The 20,749-nt window shown below is 40.9% G+C and overlaps 1 protein-coding gene across 2 annotated transcripts; it reads right to left on the reverse strand.

The window, feature by feature from the left end:
* Positions 1–3,041: 3,041 nt before the first annotated feature.
* Positions 3,042–19,524, reverse strand: st8sia5 (ST8 alpha-N-acetyl-neuraminide alpha-2,8-sialyltransferase 5). 2 transcript variants are annotated; one of them, XM_077622551.1, is made up of 9 exons: positions 19,027–19,524; positions 14,972–15,079; positions 14,623–14,718; positions 10,323–10,415; positions 9,031–9,117; positions 7,213–7,357; positions 4,929–5,041; positions 3,850–3,942; positions 3,043–3,782 (listed from the first exon to the last, which is right to left on the reverse strand). In XM_077622551.1, the coding sequence occupies exons 1-9, from the start codon at positions 19,260–19,262 to the stop codon at positions 3,320–3,322; spliced, it is 1,434 nt and encodes a 477-aa protein (XP_077478677.1). In that variant the 5' UTR covers positions 19,263–19,524; the 3' UTR covers positions 3,043–3,319. The 2 variants fall into 2 exon arrangements, with proteins under 2 accessions (XP_077478678.1, XP_077478677.1); XM_077622552.1 differs by lacking the exons at positions 14,623–14,718; positions 14,972–15,079 and having other exon boundaries at positions 3,042–3,782.
* Positions 19,525–20,749: the final 1,225 nt, after the last annotated feature.

Below are 20,749 nucleotides of genomic sequence, written 5' to 3' on the forward strand. Positions count from 1 at the left end.
TCGCCAATGTTTGTGGTTGTATACAAAGCCAGCCAAAAATTAAGTGCGTTACACAAAAGACAAAGAATGCGAAGAGCCGCAAGGTGAGAATTTCTGATGAGTAGCAAAATATGACAGAAGACATGCATCCATTTTTAGCTGGGGCATCAAATGCAGACTCTGCCCTAAAAACAGCTATTGAACAATATTAAGTCCTAGCAACCAATGTTATGGGACAACCCCTGACAAGCTTTACCACTCCCACACCCTTTGTTGCAATGCTTGTGGACTTCCAGTGTGTGGCTCCAGTTTTTTACCTAGGTCTACAATGTCTTGTGTGTCTTTGTGTCTGTCTTGCAACCAAGAAATTTCCTGAATACGGGATGAAATAAAGTTCAAACCTAACCTTATTTCTGTGGTTACCGTAAGCAATATCTGGCTGACAACTACCATACAACATTACAAAAGTCTCAAAAAGGATCAACAAGCAGCAGACATCAAATCGGTGAAGCGGTGAGCCTATGAAATATCTCAATCGCACACCCTAGGAGTGTATTAATATACACAAATACACAGAGCTGAAAAAAACAACCAGATTCCAATGATTCCAAAACAATCGGGGCTTAAGGCGTCACTCTCAGCTATGTTTCTAAAATAAACAAGCATACAGGTGTGTTCCCTTAAGGTAAGATGAAGGCAATACTAACTACAGTCTTCCTTCGATTATCGCAACTTTACTTTTTTTGCGATATTTTCTGCTATTAATTACAGTGGTACCTCAAGATACGAGCACCCCGACATATGAGCAATTTGAGATACGAGTAAAATTTCGGGCAAATATTTATCTTGAGATACGAGACAAATTTTGATATACGAGCATACAGCGGACGCGAGATGCTGCTCATAAGAACATCATGAGCACTATCTCTCTCCTCGCAACTCCCTCGTGTAATGTCTCTACGAGCACTGGGCGGAACCTGAAGTAGTTAAAATAGGGGTGATCCTTTTTTGCGGTATTTCGATTATCGCGGCCATGTCTGGTCTACATTAACCACGATTTTCGAGGGATTACTGTAATGAGCGATCTTGCATCAAATGTTTTACAAGACGAAAGAACATTGATAAAACTTGATGTCAAAGTTACTGTTATTCAATATTGTGTCCTACTCGAATGTCGTCACTTTATCGTCAAAGTAAAGCCGAAACTAGAGTTAATTAGGGTTATGTGGTCTATGAGAGCGGCAACATTAAAGTGAGGGGTCATCTTTTTAGGTAAATGTAACGTCCTAACAAACACCTTTGAGCTTGTTTTGTTCCCATTTTTCACTGCACTGATATTCCTTCAAAATAAATCACTTAAAATCATTTGTGGTCACCCAGCTTGTAGGGTTAGCAACCGTAACTAAGGGGGGCGGAGCTTTAGCAGAATTTCTGTCTATAAAAAAAATGTCATCGTTGCATTTCATGGTGGGACATGTTCCGATAAGGCCACTGAAAACAGGCCAATTTAAAATATTCACCCTATAAATCAATGTAGGGGAGCAGGAAATTGATTAAAAAAGTAGACAACTGGCTGCTGAGTTTTGAAATGTTTTTGAAATATTTTTGTTTAAAAGCCAGAAAAGTGTCAGGCTAGTTTTTTTAACACAAACAGGGAAAGATGCCATGCTCACCGTACGTAGACGAGTATGGCGAGGAGTACGGGAACGAGTAGAAAAAAAAAGAATCTCTACATCGGCGCCACGAGAAAACATCACAGGAACAACATCAACATCACATGAAAACCACAGTGAAAACCTAGCCTGGTGTGGCCACAGAGCTACAAAATGGCGGCCATTAAAGCCAAAAGCCTTCAGTGGAACCTTCTTGAGAGGATGTCTTCCATCGGTTCGATGAAAATCAAACTGGGAAGATCATTTTTGATGAGGATGATATTCCAATTCGAAGGTTCCACTGCAGGGAGCTCGATGCAGGGGAGAACGTGGTTGCTTGTCACGTGGGTCGGTTGACAAAATTGCAATCACCAAAGGGCGGTGATGGATGATATCAATATTGAAATACCAATCAGAACTGTCCAAGTAAATTGACAACATTGTCTGTACGATGGTGTCACAAATCTTACTTTTTAAAGGGTCATTTCAAAATGTTAGACTTTACTTTGTTTTAATACAATAGTTTTCTAGTTAAGTGTTATTGTTAAAAAGTGTTAGACCAAGGTAAAATGTTGATCCACATTCTCTAGCTAACACAAAAGAGAGTGTTCCCATTAAAAATAAACCAAAATAAGGGTTAAAAGCTAGAGTTTGGATTTACATGCAAGCTGCTGGTATACCTTTTAAGCAAAAACACAATTTGGTTGTGATATTTATGATCACAGTTGACAGGATTCAAATGATTTTTAACACTGTAATGAGAATTAAAGAAAAACTTTCAAAAATTAAATATGTTTGCCAGTAAAAAGTGTGCTGGGGTGCAGGCAGCTGGCACACCTTGAGAAAACAAGATGAAAAATTGGAGGTTTTGTTCTGTTATAGCAACTGCTCCAATTTCATGATGACACCACACATTCCCTTCTGCGGCATATGAATAGATGTTTGGTTGGTGATCTGCCTCCTACTAGCTGACTTGAAGGAAGGTAAGTGGCAGACAGTGTGCGGTAATCGAGAGGTAAGCGACCTGTATCCACAACAGCGGAATGACAAATTACAAGTCCGTAACTTACACTTATTTAGGTCTTTTGCCGATTAAACGTAGCTTATGGAGAAGCACCATCAATTTCGTCACACGCAGTTTCTGCGTGTGATGACAAGTAGGCTTTTGTGTTGTGGTAATGACGGCATGGCCTATGTCCGATTATTATTATTATTATTATTATTACATCATAATGTTGCCTTGTTTATTTAGTCAGTGTGTATGGCGTATATACTACTTCTCGTGAGCAAGTGGTCGTGCGTTATCGTATTTTGAGGACATTGGTGTGCATCATTTTGGGAATATTTTGAAGGGAATACAAAAGCGTTTGGTCGCCCGGGTGAATATAATTCTGAGAGCTGGTTTCAACAGCAAACTCTCTGTCATGTTGTCAAACGTCCGGCGACCAAACGTCCGGCGACCAAACATCCGGCGACCAAACGTCCGGGCGACCAAACGTCCGGGCGACCAAACGTCCGGGCGACCAAACGTCCGGGCGACCAAACGTCCGGCGACCAAACGTCCGAGTACCCCACTGTAATACTAAAAGATTATTCAGAGATTGTTGATTGTAATATGTTCACCAAAGAGTAAAAAAATAGTGACAACCAACCCCGCTCTCCCCTACTTTAAGGGGGGACCACGCCCCTCACGTGCACGGCCCCGTGTGAACGCGCACAATGCCGCGAGCATGCATGTGGATGAAGTTAAAAATCTCGTGCGGCATAGCGTGGAAGCCCGGCACCGGTTTGACGTTGTCGTAGTAGTGGTGCGTGATAAAGATGCCCGACGGGTTCATGGGGAAGGCCCAGAAGCCGTAGAGGTGCACCTCCTCGCACATCTCCAGAGCTGCAGTCACGAGCATGAGGCCGCTGCTCAGGCGTTTGGCCCTCACGCCCTGCACCGCCCAGAAACGCTCCACGTTGTGCAGATACTGCGGGTGGAAGAAGAAGACCGCCCGCCGTGAGTCAAAGTCGTCCAGCATGTACTTGACTCGGAAAGAAACGTCCGTGTTGCGTGTGTTGTAGAACGCCGGGAGGACCACCGAGGAGTTCTCGTAATTCTGCAGGACGTCGTAGAAGGGACGCCGCCATTTCTCCAGTTTCTGAAACCTGAGGAGGATGGACGAGGTGCCGATGAGAAAGCGCAAATAGTCCCATTCGGAAAGATTCATCGCACCTCCCGATGATAATGCTCGGGTTTATGGTCACCAAATCCGTTTTCGTGCCGACGTCAGCGGTGTATTTCTCACTGATGGGCGGTATGTTGCATCTGGGGCAAAAGATGATAATAGTCAACATTGCGAATTCTATTGTACTTTCATCTCTCTATCGTTACCGTTTTTTCCAGACTATATGTCACGTTTTTTTAAAATCAACTTTGGCGGGACTGACCGATTTTAGTTAATCAGGGGTGTCCAAACAACGGTCCACGGGCCTATTGTGAAAATATTATTAAATATGGGCGGCCCGGCGGCTTGAGTGGTTAGCACGTGGGCCTCATAGCTCTGGGGTTCTGGGTTCAAATCCAGGTCGGTTCATCTGTGTGGAGTTGCATGTTCTCCCCGGGCCTGTGTGGGTTTTCTCCGGGTACTCCAGTTTCCTCCCACATTCCAAAGACGTGCATGGTTGGGAGATTCGACACTCTAAATTGCCTCTAGGCATGAATGTGAGCATAAATGGTTGTTTGTCTCCTTGTGCGCTGTGATTGGCTGGCCACCAATTCAGGGTGTGCCCTGCCTCTGCCCTGAAGTCAGCTGGGATAGGCTCCAGCACCCCCTGCAACCCTAGCGAGGATAAAGCGGTTCAGGAAATCAATGAATTATTAAACGTGGCCTGCAGAAGAAGCTTTGGCTCAACCTACATTCTGTTGCACTTCTCAGTTTTAACACTAGATGTCAGTCACGTAAACAGCGCCTGTCCATGGGCTCAGAAGTCAAAACTTTACACACATGAATGTCCAAAATGGTCCTCAAGACCCAGCACGGTGGACGGTTTTGCAGAAGGATTTCGTCAGAAGAAAGGTAAAAACAAATGTTTCCTAAGAAATTAATAAAATATTAAATAAATTGTTAATGTATCGGCAAGGTACTCGGTATCTGCAGACCCTCAATAACAAGTGACTCGAACTCTCTCCATTGTTTCACATAGGACTTTAAATTGGAAAGTGGCTTATCAGTGCGATGTACAGAGAAAAATAACACTCAGCACGCTTGGCAAAAAGTCAGGTAAGGAAGAAAATGTAATTTAGTTTTCTACCTGAACACGAAATCTGCCGAATCGATCTCCTTTCCGCAGTTGCTGTTCTTGATGATGCCGCCGTTTCCAATAACAGCACATTTTTTGTACTGGGATTTGGAGTACGGCATATCCTAGAAGATCATGGCAGATGTAGATAAGTACTCTCGCTCAGAATGCAGTTCAAGTAAATGAGCAAGACGCACTACTAAATTGCACTAACATTCTGTAATTCATAATTCACTGTTTAAAAAAATCTGAAGAAACACATTATGATACAACTATATTTGAACTCACCAATATTCTGTCCAAACTATCACTCTATCCTTCCATCCATCTTAGATAAGAGACTCAATTAAAAAAAAGGAATCTGATTAATATATAATTTTGCATTGAATTGATTTTGATCATTTAATAAAATTATATATATATATATATATATATATATATATATATATATATATATATATATCTATATATATATATAGATATATATATATATCGGAAAATGGCTGAGTCAAATATACAGTTGTGAATATTGTTAAACTAAACATTTGCAGGGCAGCGCGGTAGAAAAAGTGGATAACGCTACGGCTTCACAGTTCTGAGATCGAGGGTTCAATCCCAGGTTTGCATGTTCTCCCAGGCTTGCATGGGTTTTCCCTGGGAACTCCCGTTTCCTCCCACATCTAAAAAAACATGCATGTTAGGCTGATTGAACACTCCAAATTGCCTGCAAGTGTAAATGGTTGTCTGTCCCTTTGTGCCCCTGTAATTGGCTGGCCACCTGTTCAAGGTGTGCCCAGTCTGGTGCCCATAGTTTCTTGGGATAGGCTCCGACACCCCCTGTGACACTTGTGGGGCATAAGCAGCATGCATAATGAATGAACGAACATATGCACTTAATCAGATTTATATTCGAATTGATTTTAAAAAGTTATCCTAAACTCCCTGGCCAAACAGAAAAAGACAGTTACAGAACATAAAGTACCATTGTAGGATTTTTTTCTTATCTTTTTTATTGTATCTATGACACAATTGCTAATAGATAAATAAATAATGTACAGTCATACCTCTACTTAAGAAATTAATTGGTTCCAGAACTTTTTCCATAAGTTACAATTTTCGTAAGTAGAGCGGAACCAAATTAAATTAGTCAAAATGCCCCATTTTTTTTAACAAAGATGTGACCAACACACACAAATGAAAGAAAATGATTATAAAATGATTTATTAATGTTTTAAAATGCCACAATTTTGTAAGAAAGATGTGACCAACACACACAAATCAAAGAAAATGATTATAAAAGGATTTATTAATGTTTTAAAATGAATAACAAGTGTATACAAAATCTACCGATGTTGAAACAGTGGAACAAGAGGAAGCTAACGTTTGGCAACATAGAGAGACCGCACAAACACTACTGGTTCTTAACCTCTTGGTTTTAACTTCCCCTTCTGCAGTGCTGTTGACGGACATTTTGAAAAAAAAATCTCCAAAAACGATTGCCTTAGACGACATTTAATAATGTTTCTTTAGTGCAGGGGTAGGGAACCTATGGCTCGGGAGCCACATGTGGCTCTTTTGATGGTTGCATATGGCTCTGAGCTAAAATATGGAAACCGGTGGTGAGAGAGCAGAGTCCCGAACGCACCAATAGGAACGTCACGTCGGCAGTGGCATTGACTTGTTTTTTTCATTAGAGTCTTCTGCATCTATTCTCTCATTGATACTCATTGATATTCATTGATTAGCAACAGCGTAAAAATGTTATCAAAATAATTCAAAGACTTTTTGTACTTTAAAAGTGGTAAAATGACTAAAAAAAATGGCACCTTTTCATGTATTTTGACTTATAAATTGTGAGTATGGCTCTCAAGGAATAACATTTGAAAATAGGAATTGTTTATGGCTCTCTCTTTCAAAAAGGTTCCCGACCCCTGCTTTAGTGCAACAAACAAACATCATCAAAATGGGCAATCGCACGATCTTTGAAGACTTTTTCGGGATGTGTTTTTTATTTTGGGGGGGATTTCGTAACTTGGATCTTTTTTGTATCTCGAGGGAGTCATTTGCTTTTGTAACGTAAAAAATTCGTACCTAGAGACATTTGTAAGTAGAGGTATGACTGTATTAATAATAGGCAGCATGATGGAAGAATAACCATTCAGAAAGTTCAGCTGACACAGAGTTGAATCCTTCCAGTGTCGAGTTTGCATGTTTTATATAATCACCAGGTTTTCCGGCTTCTTCCCGCATCCCAAAAACACATTTTTTTAAAAGCCAAACTCAGGCTATCACTCACATCTGGAAACATCTTGAAGACTTCGGTAGTGATGGAAAGGACGTCGCTGGTGCCCACCTCGTACCGCAACTTGGTACCGGCGGGGGTGTTCTTCTTGGTAGTGAACAGGAAGGAAGGGGCATTGCAGCAACGAGACAACGACATCCTGGAACGAACCACAAATCCTTATTTCAGTTGGACTAACTCTAAATGGCTTGAAGTGCATACAGAATGCAGAATCACATGCTTTTATTTTGACATTGTTGCCATAAAACCAGAGTTTTGTATGATGAAGTGCATGCTTTCCAGCACTTTGCGTACTTTTCTTTCTTACTTTGTGCTCATTTGCCCTCTCACAATCAAAATGTTGTGGACATCTAGTGTCGTCAGTGGCCTCCAATGAGTTAACTAGGAAGTCACCATAAAATACCCTGAAATCAGCAGGTGATAACCTGGAAATGCCCCTGAAATCAACAGCCAGTGACCAATGAACAGGGAGTAGCAAGAAAATGCCATAAAATCAACAGGAAATGATCCAAAATGAACAAGAAATGACCCTAATGTTACCCCAATGAGTGAACAATGAGGCGACCAAAATATGCCCCAAAATAAACAGAAAGCGACGTGGGAATGCCAGCAAATTAACAGGAAACGATCCATCCAATTGACATAAACAGTCCCCCCCCCCAAAAAAAAACAAGAAGTGACTCGAAATCAACAGGAATTAATTTGCAAACGCCCCAAATTCAACAGCCTGTCATCATTTAACAGGAATTGCCTAAAAAATGATCTGAAATGTAGAGGAAGTGATTCCGAAATGGCCCAAAATTGCCCCCTTTGACAATGATAACATAAACTCGGTACACGGTCGATTGGTCGCCGGTCTTTTGGTCGCCCGGAAGGTAAGTGATAACTACCATTTAAATCGTTGCTCAAATTCCCTAAATACAAACTGTGAATTACTATTTAGTCATACTTAATGCCCTATTAATTATTAGGCTAAAGAAAAGCTCCAAATTTCCCGGACTTTTATTGTTTTTTGTTGGAGAACTTGTTAAGACCCTGACTGACGTAGCTTCTTAAAGGGACAACGCATGTACATACAAACTCTTATACACTCACATGTCGGCTCAGTGAAACTGCTCATGGCCATTGTTGGCTTTTATTGATGCATAGACCGTGTTGTTTTACCTTGTTTTGTCGCCGGTCTTTTGGTCGCCCGTTGTCGCGGTCGGGGCGACCAAAAGACCGGCGACCAAAAGACCGGCGACCAAAAGACCGGCGACCAAAAGACCGGCGACCAAAAGACCGGCGGCCAAAAGACGGCGACCAAAAGACCGGCAACCAATCGACCGCTCACGCATAAACTCACATAAACTGGGAGAACTAGCGGGGAATACTGATACTCCATTGCCATTTACAGCACTAGACATCCAATCCATTTTGACTGGGAGGGGCAATAATGGCAGCCAAAGAGTTAAAAAAGTGACCAGAAAATGCCCCAAAACCAAAAGGAATGACCATAAAATCAACAGAGAGTAAACAGGAAATGCCTGCCAAACATCAGGCAGTGATCTATTAACAGGAAGTGGCCATGAAATGTACAGGACATGACCCGGGAATGCCCCAGTAAGTAGAAGAAGTGATTCAAAATGAACTCCCTTGAGAATAATAAACGTCCAAGTCACTTCAATTTGGAGGACCAGCTGGGAATGCTCATATTTCTGTACCAATGCCAGTCGGTGAGTCAAGTTATTTGGCCAGAAATGAATGGATTTCAATGTTTCTACGGAGAAAAGATTGTGCACGCCGTTAAGCTTCTCTGCCAGGTGATCTTACTTGAAATTGCTGGTCTGCTCCTTGCTCTGCTCCCACTTACACACCTGTAGGTTACGCCATCTCTCAAACAGATCCGAAGTTTTGACCCTGGCAAACAGGCAGAAAGACGTGGAATGGGGAAGTGATGGAGTATTTTGCGATTATTGCTTCTACAAAGGGGGGTAAATGCAAGAAAAAAGACAAGGCCGACGTTATAAAAGACGTGAGTAAAAGACTCGCGAGCAAAAATGGAGCAGCAAAATCTCACTGATTTTTCCGCCCAAGATAAAGAGGCTTCATTTAGTGCTGCTGTAAATAGAATGCCCTTGAACTGACATTTGCCAGGGAAGTGACGGCAAAGCTATTGGCTTGCGGCCTGTAATACAACAGGAAACAATTCATTAGAATCTGCTGGGGGTTTTCTTATGAATGTAAGGCTTTCAAGATTTAGACTTTTTTTTTTACTTCCCATTTCTGTCGGTAATGAACAACACTGCCTCTAATACTAAAATGTGGCTGTTTATTTTCTCTCTGACCATTGACAGCCTGTTATGTTGTTTTTTTAGACTATAGTTATCTGAAAAACTATAATGTTAACAGAAGCCTATTAAGCTTATTGTCCATTTTCCTATTGCCAATTTAACGTTTGTTTGTTCTTGGTTTCTAACGAATCAAAAAGTGCCCTACTAAAAATGTGAATTTTACATCAGTGCGATTTATATATGTTTTTTTTCTTCATGTGTATTATTTGGCTGGTGCGTCTTATACTCAGGTGCGACCTATAGTCTGAAAAATATAGTATATTTTGTCATTATTTTGTTTTGTTTTGTAATTATAAAACAGTAAACAGTTTTATTTTTATTTATCTATTTATTCATGCCTGTTTATATTTAATTATCCTTTTTTTATCTCCACAGGCATACTATAATTATACCTACGGGAAAATTGTTTTCATATACTACTACCTACCTTCACACTTTACTTTGGAGAAAGACAGAAAGAAAAATGAAAGGGCAAAAGAAAATTACAAAAATGCACTTAGTATGTGCTTTCAATAGAAGTAACAAGACACAATATGGTTTCCATCACAGATTCACTAAGTACAAGGGAAGACTAATCCAAATATTAAGTAGTTTTTGCAAAAAGTACCATGGTGGAAAAGAGTATTAATTTTTATAACCGAAATATTTCAGACACTTATGAGATGTCAAACTTTGATCGCTCAACCTAAGTCAAATTATTGGTACATAAATTGACAATAGCCACATTCTCTGGTCTACAAACTCCCAACAGAGCAAAAAAACCTCACTCACATTGTCAGGACTTTGACATCCATAATCTCTTGCCTGAGCTCTTTACATGTTGTCGAATTGTACTCGAAGGGCCCGTCGTAGTTTCCCAAATACCTGAAGGCATAATTCATACACAGTCACCGGAACAAGCATCAGAGAGATTAAATAGTAGCTCAATTAAATATTGAACTGTGGAAAAAAAGGTAGCCAAATTCATCCCGCTCGATGAGAAATGCCTACGTTAAAGAATATATAACTATAAATGTGTGCGATTTTTACTGATTTTCAGTGTTTTTATTTATTCAATCCAATCGGTAAATGGCATTAGATGTGTTCAGTCTGGTGGATACAATTGTGCCTATTTATCAAGCAGCATTGGTATTTTACATGATGTAAACAGCATGTTTTCAGGTAAGTATCACCCTCGCGCAACCATATTTTGGCAACTCTCTGCTCTGGCTATATGACAGGTGACGTTTATGTTTTTTGTCCCTTTTGGCCTAAAACAACATACAGTGGTACCTCGACATACGATTTACCCGACATACGAGCAATTTGAGATATGAGTAAAATTTTGAGCAAATATTTATCTTGAGATACGAGACAAATTTTGATATACGAGCAGAAAGTGGACGCGAGAGGCTGCTCATAAGAACATCATGGGCACTGTCTCTCTCTGTGCAACTACCTCATGTAATGTCTCTGGTCGCAACTCCCTCGTGTAATGTCTCTGTGAGCACTGGGCAGAGCGTTGCATTTTTCCCTTCAGTCATTGCGAATGGCGAGGCGATCGCTAATATGAGTTTTATAGACTACTTCTCGTTGGCAAGTGGTCGTGCGTTATCCTATTGTGAGGACATTTGTGTGCATCATTTGGGGAATATTTCGAAGGGAATACAAAGGCAAACAACCCTCGATAGGTTCCTTTTAGCGGCATCTGAAAGTCAGGGTGGAGGGGGGGGCCAATACAGCCAACCCGGCCGGGAGAAGAAAGAAGAAAGGTATAAAAAATTCAAATAAAATTAGAATTAAGTTTAGTGTAATGTTAGATTAAACTTATTTTTGAGTGTGTCTGCATCGTAATCCAAGTTCATTTAAACTTGTTTCTGTTATGTTACGAGCGCGTTACCGTGCAAAAAGTCCCCTTCCCTCTCTCTATGTCTGTCTCTCTTCCCTCCGCGAAATCCGTCTAGTTTTAATAATATTAAACACATTTTAGTTCTATTATTTTATTATTTTTACTTTGTAAATAGATGGCGAATTAGAACAAGTATTTTTTTTCCCAATCCAATATCCTGTTTTTGGTGTTTTTTCAGAGGGTTGGAACGAATTAATTTGTTTCTAGTTCATTTCTATGGGAAATGTTCATTTGAGTTACGAGAAAATCGACATACGAGCTCAGTCCCGGAACGCATTAAGCTCGTATCTCGAGGTACCACTGTAATTCAACCAAAACCGCCGAAATTGTTGCTACTAGGCCCATTAGATCTGTGTTTTAAGCAGTAATAAGAATGGTCATCGAATAGAATTACATTTGCAGAGTAAAGTGTGGATGGCTGGATGATGTTACTGCAACATGTCACAGGGCTGTGCATGGTGGCAAAATGCGATGAGAGTTTGAACGAGGGAAAAGGAGACCAAAGAACACAAGGAACTACACAAAGGAAGGGATGCATTGAAAGGAACAAGATGCAGGATAGAATATCGCAGAAATCAACAGTGTCACTGGTTTTTCCACATCCACCTGATGATGCGTTTCAAGGAAAGAGGCAGTTGGAAATCCTTATTCATCAACTCTACGTGGTTGTCATGGTTAAATTTAAATGTTTGTATCATTGTGAAACCAAACAACTACAAAATGACTTTAATCTCATAATATTACAATTTGAATCTTGCAAAATTACAATCTACTATTAGTTAATGTTTTTCATATTCTGCTTTTAATCTCATGATATTAAGATTTTTCTCTCCGAATATTACAATTTATGGCTTTTTGTATTTTCTCGCGGCACACCTGACCACACCAGCCTGCTCAAAGTTATCGCCTATGTAAATTGTGTATTCCTTAAACCTCCGATAATGGAGAGAATTATGTTTAAACACAAAGAAATGACACTGCTAACGAGTTTGGGTGTCTTGTCATGTCAGTTATATGCAGGACATAAAAAACAGTTAAAATGTAACACAGTCAGTCACGCTGGACAATAAATACACTTTGGCAGGCAGTTTGTATTCTGACCGAGAAGTATCATGCAAAGTACACAGTCCAAACCCTTTCCAAAAAGAAAAAACACAAATCTAAAGTGCTACAACACGAATGTCAATTCTAAATGCTTTGCAAGAATTGGCCAAGGGACGAATGCAAAAAGCAACTACAAGAATGCAAATAGGCGCAACACAAATGCAAATAGGCGCAACATGAATACAAATAGGCGCAACACGAATGCAAATAGGCGCAACACGAATGCAAATAGGCGCAACACGAATGCAAATAGGTGCAACACGAATGCAAAAACTCACAGCAAGAATCCAAGAACTGACCCGGAAGAGGCCAAAATCCCACGGACGTACATTTTAGGACTACAATTCCCACCCTGCTCCTGCCTCACAAAGCAATCAGTACCAAACTGACTGTGGCTTATTACATTCGTGTTTTGGCCACTTTGTGTCCGTGTTGTGGCAATTGGGGTTCATGTTGTGACTTTTTGCCTTCAGGATTTGGCCAAGCTGCATTCGTGTTGTGGCAAATGAGGCGTGACCGGACGTTTGGTCCCCAGACGTTTGGTCGCCCGGACGTTTGGTCGCCCGGACGTTTGGTCGCCGGACGTTTGGTCGCCCGGATGTTTGGTCGCCCGGACGTTTGGTCGCCGGACGTTTGGTCGCCCGGACGTTTGGTCGCCCGGACGTTTGGTCGCCGGACGTTTGGTCGCCCGGGTGAATATAATTTTGAGAGCTGGTTTCAACAGTAGATATTTAGATATTAAACTCTCTCTCTCATGAATATAATTTTGAGAGCTGGTTTCAACAGTAGATATTTAGATATTAAACTCTCTCTCTCATGAATATAATTTTGAGAGCTGGTTTCAACAGTAAACTCTCTGTCATGTTGTCAAACGTCCGGCGACCAAACGTCCGGGCGACCAAACGTCCGAGCGACCAAACGTCCAGCGACCAAACGTCCGGCGACCAAACGTCCGGCGACCAAACGTCCGGCGACCAAACGTCCGGCGACCAAACGTCCGGCGACCAAACGTCCGGCGACCAAATGTCCGGCGACCAAACGTCCGGCGACCAATCGTCCGAGTACCCAAATGAGGGTTCGTATTATGAGTATTTGCACCTGTGTTATGGCTGTTTGCATTCGTGTTTTGGCCAACCTGCATTCGTGTTGTGGCAATCGGGGTTGGTGTTTTGAGTATTTGCATTTGTGTTGTGTCTTCTTGCATTTGTGCTTTGGTCAATTAGCATTCGCCTTTTTCTTTTACAAAGCGTTTGGAATTGGTGTTGTGGACAGTTCCATTCATGCTTTTTTCTTTTTGCAGAACGTTTGGATGATGCACTTTGGCTGATACCTCTTGGCTACCATAAATTTTACTGGATGAAATTGTACTGGAATTGCTAAATGTCCTTTCTGTTCTTTTTTTTCAATTAATTAAATAATATTCTTTCTGATTTCGTTGGAAGTAGCAAAGGTAAAGGTCTTGTCCCGTCCCTTTTCATGGCGTGACGTTTGACAACTTTCAAGCAAGATGTCGTTTTTGGGAGTTCCCGAATGGTTGCGATTCCGCCAATACGAGAATTCCGCCCAACGGAACAACGAGAAACCGTGAGTGAGCTTTTGAATACGTACAATTTTCATCTGTGCCGTGTTGGGTCCCTCCTAAAAGACAATTTGTTGGTCTACCAAAGAGATTTTGGGAAAGCCTCGTGACATTAATAGGGGGGTTAAAAAACAGGGTGTTAAATCTGGGAGACAATGCAGATGTGAAGAAGGGCAGGCGCGGGTAGGCATGTCCACAAGTGTCCACACTATGTACATGGCATACACACAAGAGCTGCGCAGAACACGACAAAAGGCTTTGGGAGGATGGGTGCTAGATGGGACACAATGGGCGCATTGACTGACCCCAGCTTCCGGGGTGGGGATGACGGGGAGGCGTTATTCAGGGTCAAGGTGGACGGAAATCATGCAAGAGAGCAAATCTGGAAGTGCAACCACGACAGGGGGGGAAATCATTTCTAAACCCTTCAGACCAATGAAAAAAGAGAGGCATTCTGGGGTTTCTGTGAATGTACTACAAATGCCTTCAAATGGGCCTACCTGTGAGAGCGTTTGTTTTTCTTCTTAATATCGGCTAGGCAGGGTGTGACTATTATGGAGATCTTTGAATCTGGCTGAAAATGCTGACGGAAACATCTGTCAACATGCAGACAGGTTAGGAGTTAAAGTGTAGTATCGCCACGCTAAGAGCTTGCAGACTTCAAAACAGAGAATGAAAAATAGAGCAAATGTGCTATATTGTTCATCTGAGGAGTTCTGCTGCTAGGTCCAAGCATGCAAGTGTGTGCGTATGTGTGTGTTCGTGTGGGATGTGTGACCTAAAATTTACAGCTCACTCTGTTCTCTCTAAGGCGTGTGGTGCATTCAGTGACGCTTGGGAACGAGGTACCTTTTCCTTCCATTTCTGGCGGGCTTCAGAGATCCGTCATCCAAGAAATTAACGGGACCGCTCCAATTTCCTGTCTCGTCCCCTTTGAGTCGGCTAAACTGTTGCGCACTAGTAAGAAAATGAGTCAGTTTATTTGGGTTGCTGTCCTCTGTGTTTTCTGAGCCGTGCAGAGAACAGAAACTCCAAGCATACTGTAAACATGGTACGCAAACAAACACAAACACGCTTAACACACTGAGATTGAACAGATGTTTGCCTCAAGAACACAGTGAAGGGAAGATATAAATATGTCCTGTTTGAGCTGGATGGGATTTTGCTCCTTTACAACTGGAGGCAGTGTGTTTGTTCAACTTGTTTTCCATTAGAACGCTCTTGATTTAATAAGGAATACCGTATTTTCTCCCATATATGCCGTAATTGTCACTGGAAAAAATCATAACTGAATCGAGGGTAGGGCTTATATGCGCACAAATTAGACTTGACATGCACAAAACGTCATAACGCAAGACAATGCAATTTATTTGAAATAGGAGGAAAGATGAACGAAAGATAAAACGCTTAACAAAATTTATTTTGACGTCTATGAATGAAATTCAAGAAAAAAATAAACTGTATCTTGCATAAAACATGAAAAAACTCATGTACTTATGCCTGCCATTGCTTGCTCAGGTCCCCGCCATCTTACCTAAGGATGACAAACTAGACCGCTATGTACACATTACCTGGTTGTACTGCTCACATGACTTCCTTTTTTAATTTGTCTACGTGCAGGCAACACCCTTTCGGAATGTGCAATCCAGCAGATGATCCTTTCGATTCATACAATTTTTCAGAAATACCAGGTGCAATGATTTTTCTTAAGATTTCCCCTTTAAAGTAATACATTTGTACTCCTATTAAAACCATGAATATGGAGGTGAAAATTGTGAATCAGGGAGCGTCTTAAAATTCGCAAAATTCAACGATTTTAAGGCCATTTTAAGGGTACGGCTTGTACGCTGAGGCGGCGAATATGCAAGAAAATCTAAATATTATATCTAAAATGGTCCGGCCCACGTGAAATCAAGTTGACATTAAAGCGGCCCGCAAACAAACCCGAGTCTGATACCCTTGTATTAAAGAGTTCTTCTTCTCACACACTTTTAACTTCGTATTCCAACTCATCGTATGAAAAACCATAACGGAGCGACACTAGACTAATGGCGATACATCAATGGGAAATAAAGCCTCATATAGCATGAATTGCATGCTAAAAGCAATTATTTGTGATGGGCCCATGTATTATTTGGGTGCATTATATGATGAATCGCTTCTTGCTGAAACATTCTCCATTTTAGAGTTATAGTAAATCCTCTAAGCCAAGGGGGTCAGACTCGGGTTGGTTCGCAGGCCGCTTTAACGTCAACTGGATTTCATGTGGGCCGGACCATTTTAGATATAATACTTAGATTTTTTTAAATAAATGGATTAAAAGAACTGGATTAAAAGCCCTGAATATTCATTTTTATAGATCTAAAACAATGTTTATTTTAGCTTTTTTAATATATTTTTAGATTTAGATTTTACAATTTGATTTTTGAACTAAAAACACTGAAAAAATTGATTAAAAAATTACAATTATTGATTTATAAGGGGGGAAAGCAGAAAATTTAATATACATCTATACTCTTCATTTTAATTTGATCCTAAAACAGAAAGTCAGCACTCATGATTTACTTTCCCGGGCCACACAAAATGATGCGGTGGGCCAGATTTGGCCCCCGGGCCGCCACTTTGACACATGTGCTCTAAGCTAATGCAGTAGCATAGCCTGGTGACGTCATTAATGGAGTTAAAAAATAATAAAAACCTCTTGTGGCAAACCCCATTCAAGCTGCCGTGACTTCCACACGGATCAATAGCGTATCTTGGACGAAAAAAAACGGCTTGCAGCACTTACAATCCTGCTCCTGCCTTGAGTAAACCTAATGCACTCTAAGAGCAGGAAACAGACTCTTAATAGTACTCTAAGCCTGGCACATTGTCAGTATCCACAGACACTTCCTATAATGACTTACTATCAAGATTGAAAGCCTTCCCCTTTTATTTGTTCTACACAGGATTGGAATGGAATTAAAAAGCCTGTTTTTTAATTGTATTTATTATTAGAGTTAAGTCATTGCCAGCCATTGATAAACATCCAATCCACTTTGGCTGGGTGGACTAGCAGATCTTATGGGGAGGAACTGTCCAACATAATGAAGGCTGAATTAAAGCTTCTTTTGCGGGCCATATTCGATAAAATGTTCATAACTTTCTGTGGGCTGATGAAAACCGAACAGCAGGCAGTAATTGGCCCACAGGGCATAGTTTTGATACGTCTGTTTTAAGATGAAGTTAGTTGAATGACTGTTATTTTGTTCCATTTACACTTTATTGACAGTTTTTCATGTGTAAGACATACAACATTCCTCTCATCTTTACAAGGCTAATAGTTAAATAAAATAATAATGCATTAAAATAGGCTGGCCGGTCTAAAATATGTCCATAGTTCCTTTAAGCATGGTTGTGCATGAAGTGAAGTTTTCCATTTTATTGCTATCCCTAAATTAATGTAATCTCCAGTGTGACTTGTAGTATGTTTTTCCCTGTCTTCCATTTTTTTACTGGTCCTTCCTACACTCATAATTGTAATTTATCATACAAAAAAAGTACATACCGTGTTTTCTCCCATATAAGCCGTATTTGTAACTAAAAAAATGATGACTGAATCATGGGTACGGCTTATATGCGCACAAGACTTACAACATTGCTATACTCTTTTTCACCAGTCAATGTCGGCTAATTAACATGTACTATTTGTTGGTTATTTTCTGTTTTGCAGTAAGAAAACAACCATTACTGGATGAATTACTAACTTCCTTATGATATTGGCCGTAATAATGTGCTATTGATTCATACTGCATCTCCGAAATACCACACGCGATGAGTTTTCTTTAGATTTTCCCTTCAAAGTAACACATTTGTACTCACTATTAAAACCATGAGGTGAAAATTGTGAATCGGGGGCGGCTTATACGCGAGAAATTGTAAAAATTCAACGATTTTAAGACAGTTTTAAGGGTGCAGCTTATACACTGGACGAGAAAATACGGTACTCCATGACCTGCTTTGACCTTTCAGTCACCGTCACAAGAGAATGACGGCATCACACACACACACACACACGCCTAAGTCCTCCTGTCTTCTATTTCCTCTCCCCCAAGTGTGTGTGTGCAGACAGACTGTAGCAAAATGGCTGCCGCTGTGCCCATTGGTTTTTCACCTCTCATCCCCATCCAGCCCCCCGCCAATGTATTTTTCTCCGATGGGCCCAGCGCCACGAGAAACGTGCAGGAAGCTTGAATTCATGAATCTCGCCACTGGGGAGGTTTTCCGATACCATGAATCCGTCTTACAAACCAGCCCGAGGGTAGCGTGGGAAGTGGGGGTGACGGAGTGGGAGCGTGTGTGTCTTGTAAGGGAATTCAGCACATTATGTTTGCTGGGAGTAAACATAAGAGCCATCCCGGATCTGGGGGCTTGCAAAGCGGTCCGCAGGCCCTTGCTTGGTTTGTATTCTTCTCAACATCTGCTCGTCTCGTACTGAAATTATGAGGTGTGTCCATAACACGTTATATTTGGGATTCACTGAGAAATAAACAGAATCGTTGACCTGGCTGCAAAAAAAATCAGCATCACTTACACTGGAATACGGCCTCTGTTAGATGTATCACACCAGTCGGAGAAAAGCAGAAAATTATAAGAAATAAAGGAGGGAAAACATTACCATACACAGCCACGGAGGCAGGCGTGTATGATATGAATGTGATGCTTTACCATCATCAAAACAAACCCAAATGGAAAGAACAGTTTTTTTATGCCACGGGTGGGGTGGGGATTAAACAGGATGGATGGTCTCTTCTGGCTATTTGAAGAAGAAAAAAAACTCCCCTGAAGAAAACATCCATTAAACATTCAAGCCATGATGCTGTTAACCCTTTAATTCAGGGTGTCCAAGGTGAAAAGACACCTACCTCTTAATGTAGTTTTTCCCATAGAGAATCTGTTGCAAGAGTGTCACGAGTCCAAATGCGCAGATAAACATGAAACAAAGGGAACGATTGCCGAGGATATCTTTACCCGGTGAGGGGTCGATGTATCCGATCTTTCGGCGCAGCATCCGTGGCTGAGGGTGACACCCTGCTCGGTGTCTTTCTCCGTCGTTGATGCATTCAGAACCGGGGGGCACGCGGGTATCTCCTTGGCCCATACGGACCGCACATTGTCCATTACACGAGCTATCGCATTGCTTTCAAATCGGGAAATATCGCGCTGGTATCAGCTGAGGAGACATCATCACAAGAGGGCGGGGATGATGCAAAGGAAAGGAAATGAAAATGCCAATTACCGCTAAATTATGAGTCTTATTAAGCAGATATAAGTGATATCTGATCGAAGTTGGGGCTCTGGACTACGAAATAAAGGCAAACACTAGCATCTCCTGAGTCATCTCCAAACTGAGCAATGACGCGTGACAGTAATTTTTAAAGGAGGGTGTGCTTTTTGCAGTTATTTAACTACCAAATGCCGCTAGAGGGTGCTGTTTACCCACTCATTTATTTGTTGCTTATTTTTAGCCATTAGGACAAGGTCAAATTGTGCTTACTTGCAAGGGCGAACTAAGTGTGCATTCTGTGACACATGAGTCATTCTCGCACTGGATAAAATTAATAAACATTATTTTAAAAAGACGCTCTTGATTTTTACGTATGTAGAGGTTGATAGTACCCGCATTTTTCAAATAGCAAATATAGAGCACCACCCATTTATTCAACTCGTCTTTCTGTATTACTAGATATTTACGAAGGGAAATAGTTTACAGCCATGTTTACAGCAACAGACCACACTCAAGGTTATGAAAACATGCACACAACAACAACTAGCTTTACGACAAACCACGGGTGTCAGATTTTTTTCTCTGGGGGCTGCTATCAGAATAATTGAAGAAACAACTTGAGGTCTGGGTGCCCCAGTGGGTGAGTGGTTAGTGCATCGGCCTCACAGCTCTGGGGTCCTGGGTTCAAGTCCAGGTTAGTCCACCTGTGTGGAGTTTGCATGTTCTCCTGGGCCTGTGTGGGTTTTCTCCAGGTACTCCGGTTTCCTCCCACATCCCTAAAAACATTCATGGTAGGCTGATTGAACACTCTAAATTGCTCCTAGGTACGAGGGTGAGTGTGGATGGTTGTTTGAGCTGTATTTTCTGTGATCCAAACCTTTTGATGTATTTTTTAAAATATATTACAAGTGTTGAAGGCCTGTTTTTCTTGTATTAAACACAAAAAAAGATTATACGTTGAATAATTTTCATATTTAATCTTTTTTTCTACATAAGTTATACGTTTTGAAGGTGAAATCGAAATTATCTATTTTTCATTATGACTGTTTCTTTCTAAAAGGTGTTGAGATTTTTTAAATCATAATTTCTTGTCTTATTTGTATAATTTATAATTATGTTGGGTAGAAAGCGCTTTATTTTATTTTGTACCTGTGTCAAATTTGTATGTGGCTGTGACTAAAACCAATAATTGTTGAAAATGTTATGTTTGTTACAAATTAGAGGTAAATACAAATCCATTCGAGAGACCGACTAACGCTTTGAGTACTTCCGGGTCCATCATTTGGCTCAGAAAGGAGAGTTCCTAGGCTGAGAATTTATTACGAAAGGGGTGCAAATTTGCAAAAAAAAAACATACAAGC

This window comes from Stigmatopora argus, chromosome 16, assembly GCF_051989625.1.
Source record: "Stigmatopora argus isolate UIUO_Sarg chromosome 16, RoL_Sarg_1.0, whole genome shotgun sequence".
Classification (NCBI taxonomy): domain Eukaryota; kingdom Metazoa; phylum Chordata; class Actinopteri; order Syngnathiformes; family Syngnathidae; genus Stigmatopora; species Stigmatopora argus.

Coding starts and splice junctions, on each gene's coding strand:
- st8sia5 (XM_077622551.1), bottom strand. CDS start 19,262: ATGGGCCAAGGAGATACCCGCGTGCCCCCCGGTTCTGAATGCATCAAC. Junction 14,719..14,971: donor GCCAGAAATGGAAGGAAAAG/GTACCTCGTTCC, acceptor GCATGTTGACAG/ATGTTTCCGTCAGCATTTTC. Junction 9,118..10,322: donor GATGTCAAAGTCCTGACAAT/GTGAGTGAGGTT, acceptor CCTGTTTGCCAG/GGTCAAAACTTCGGATCTGT.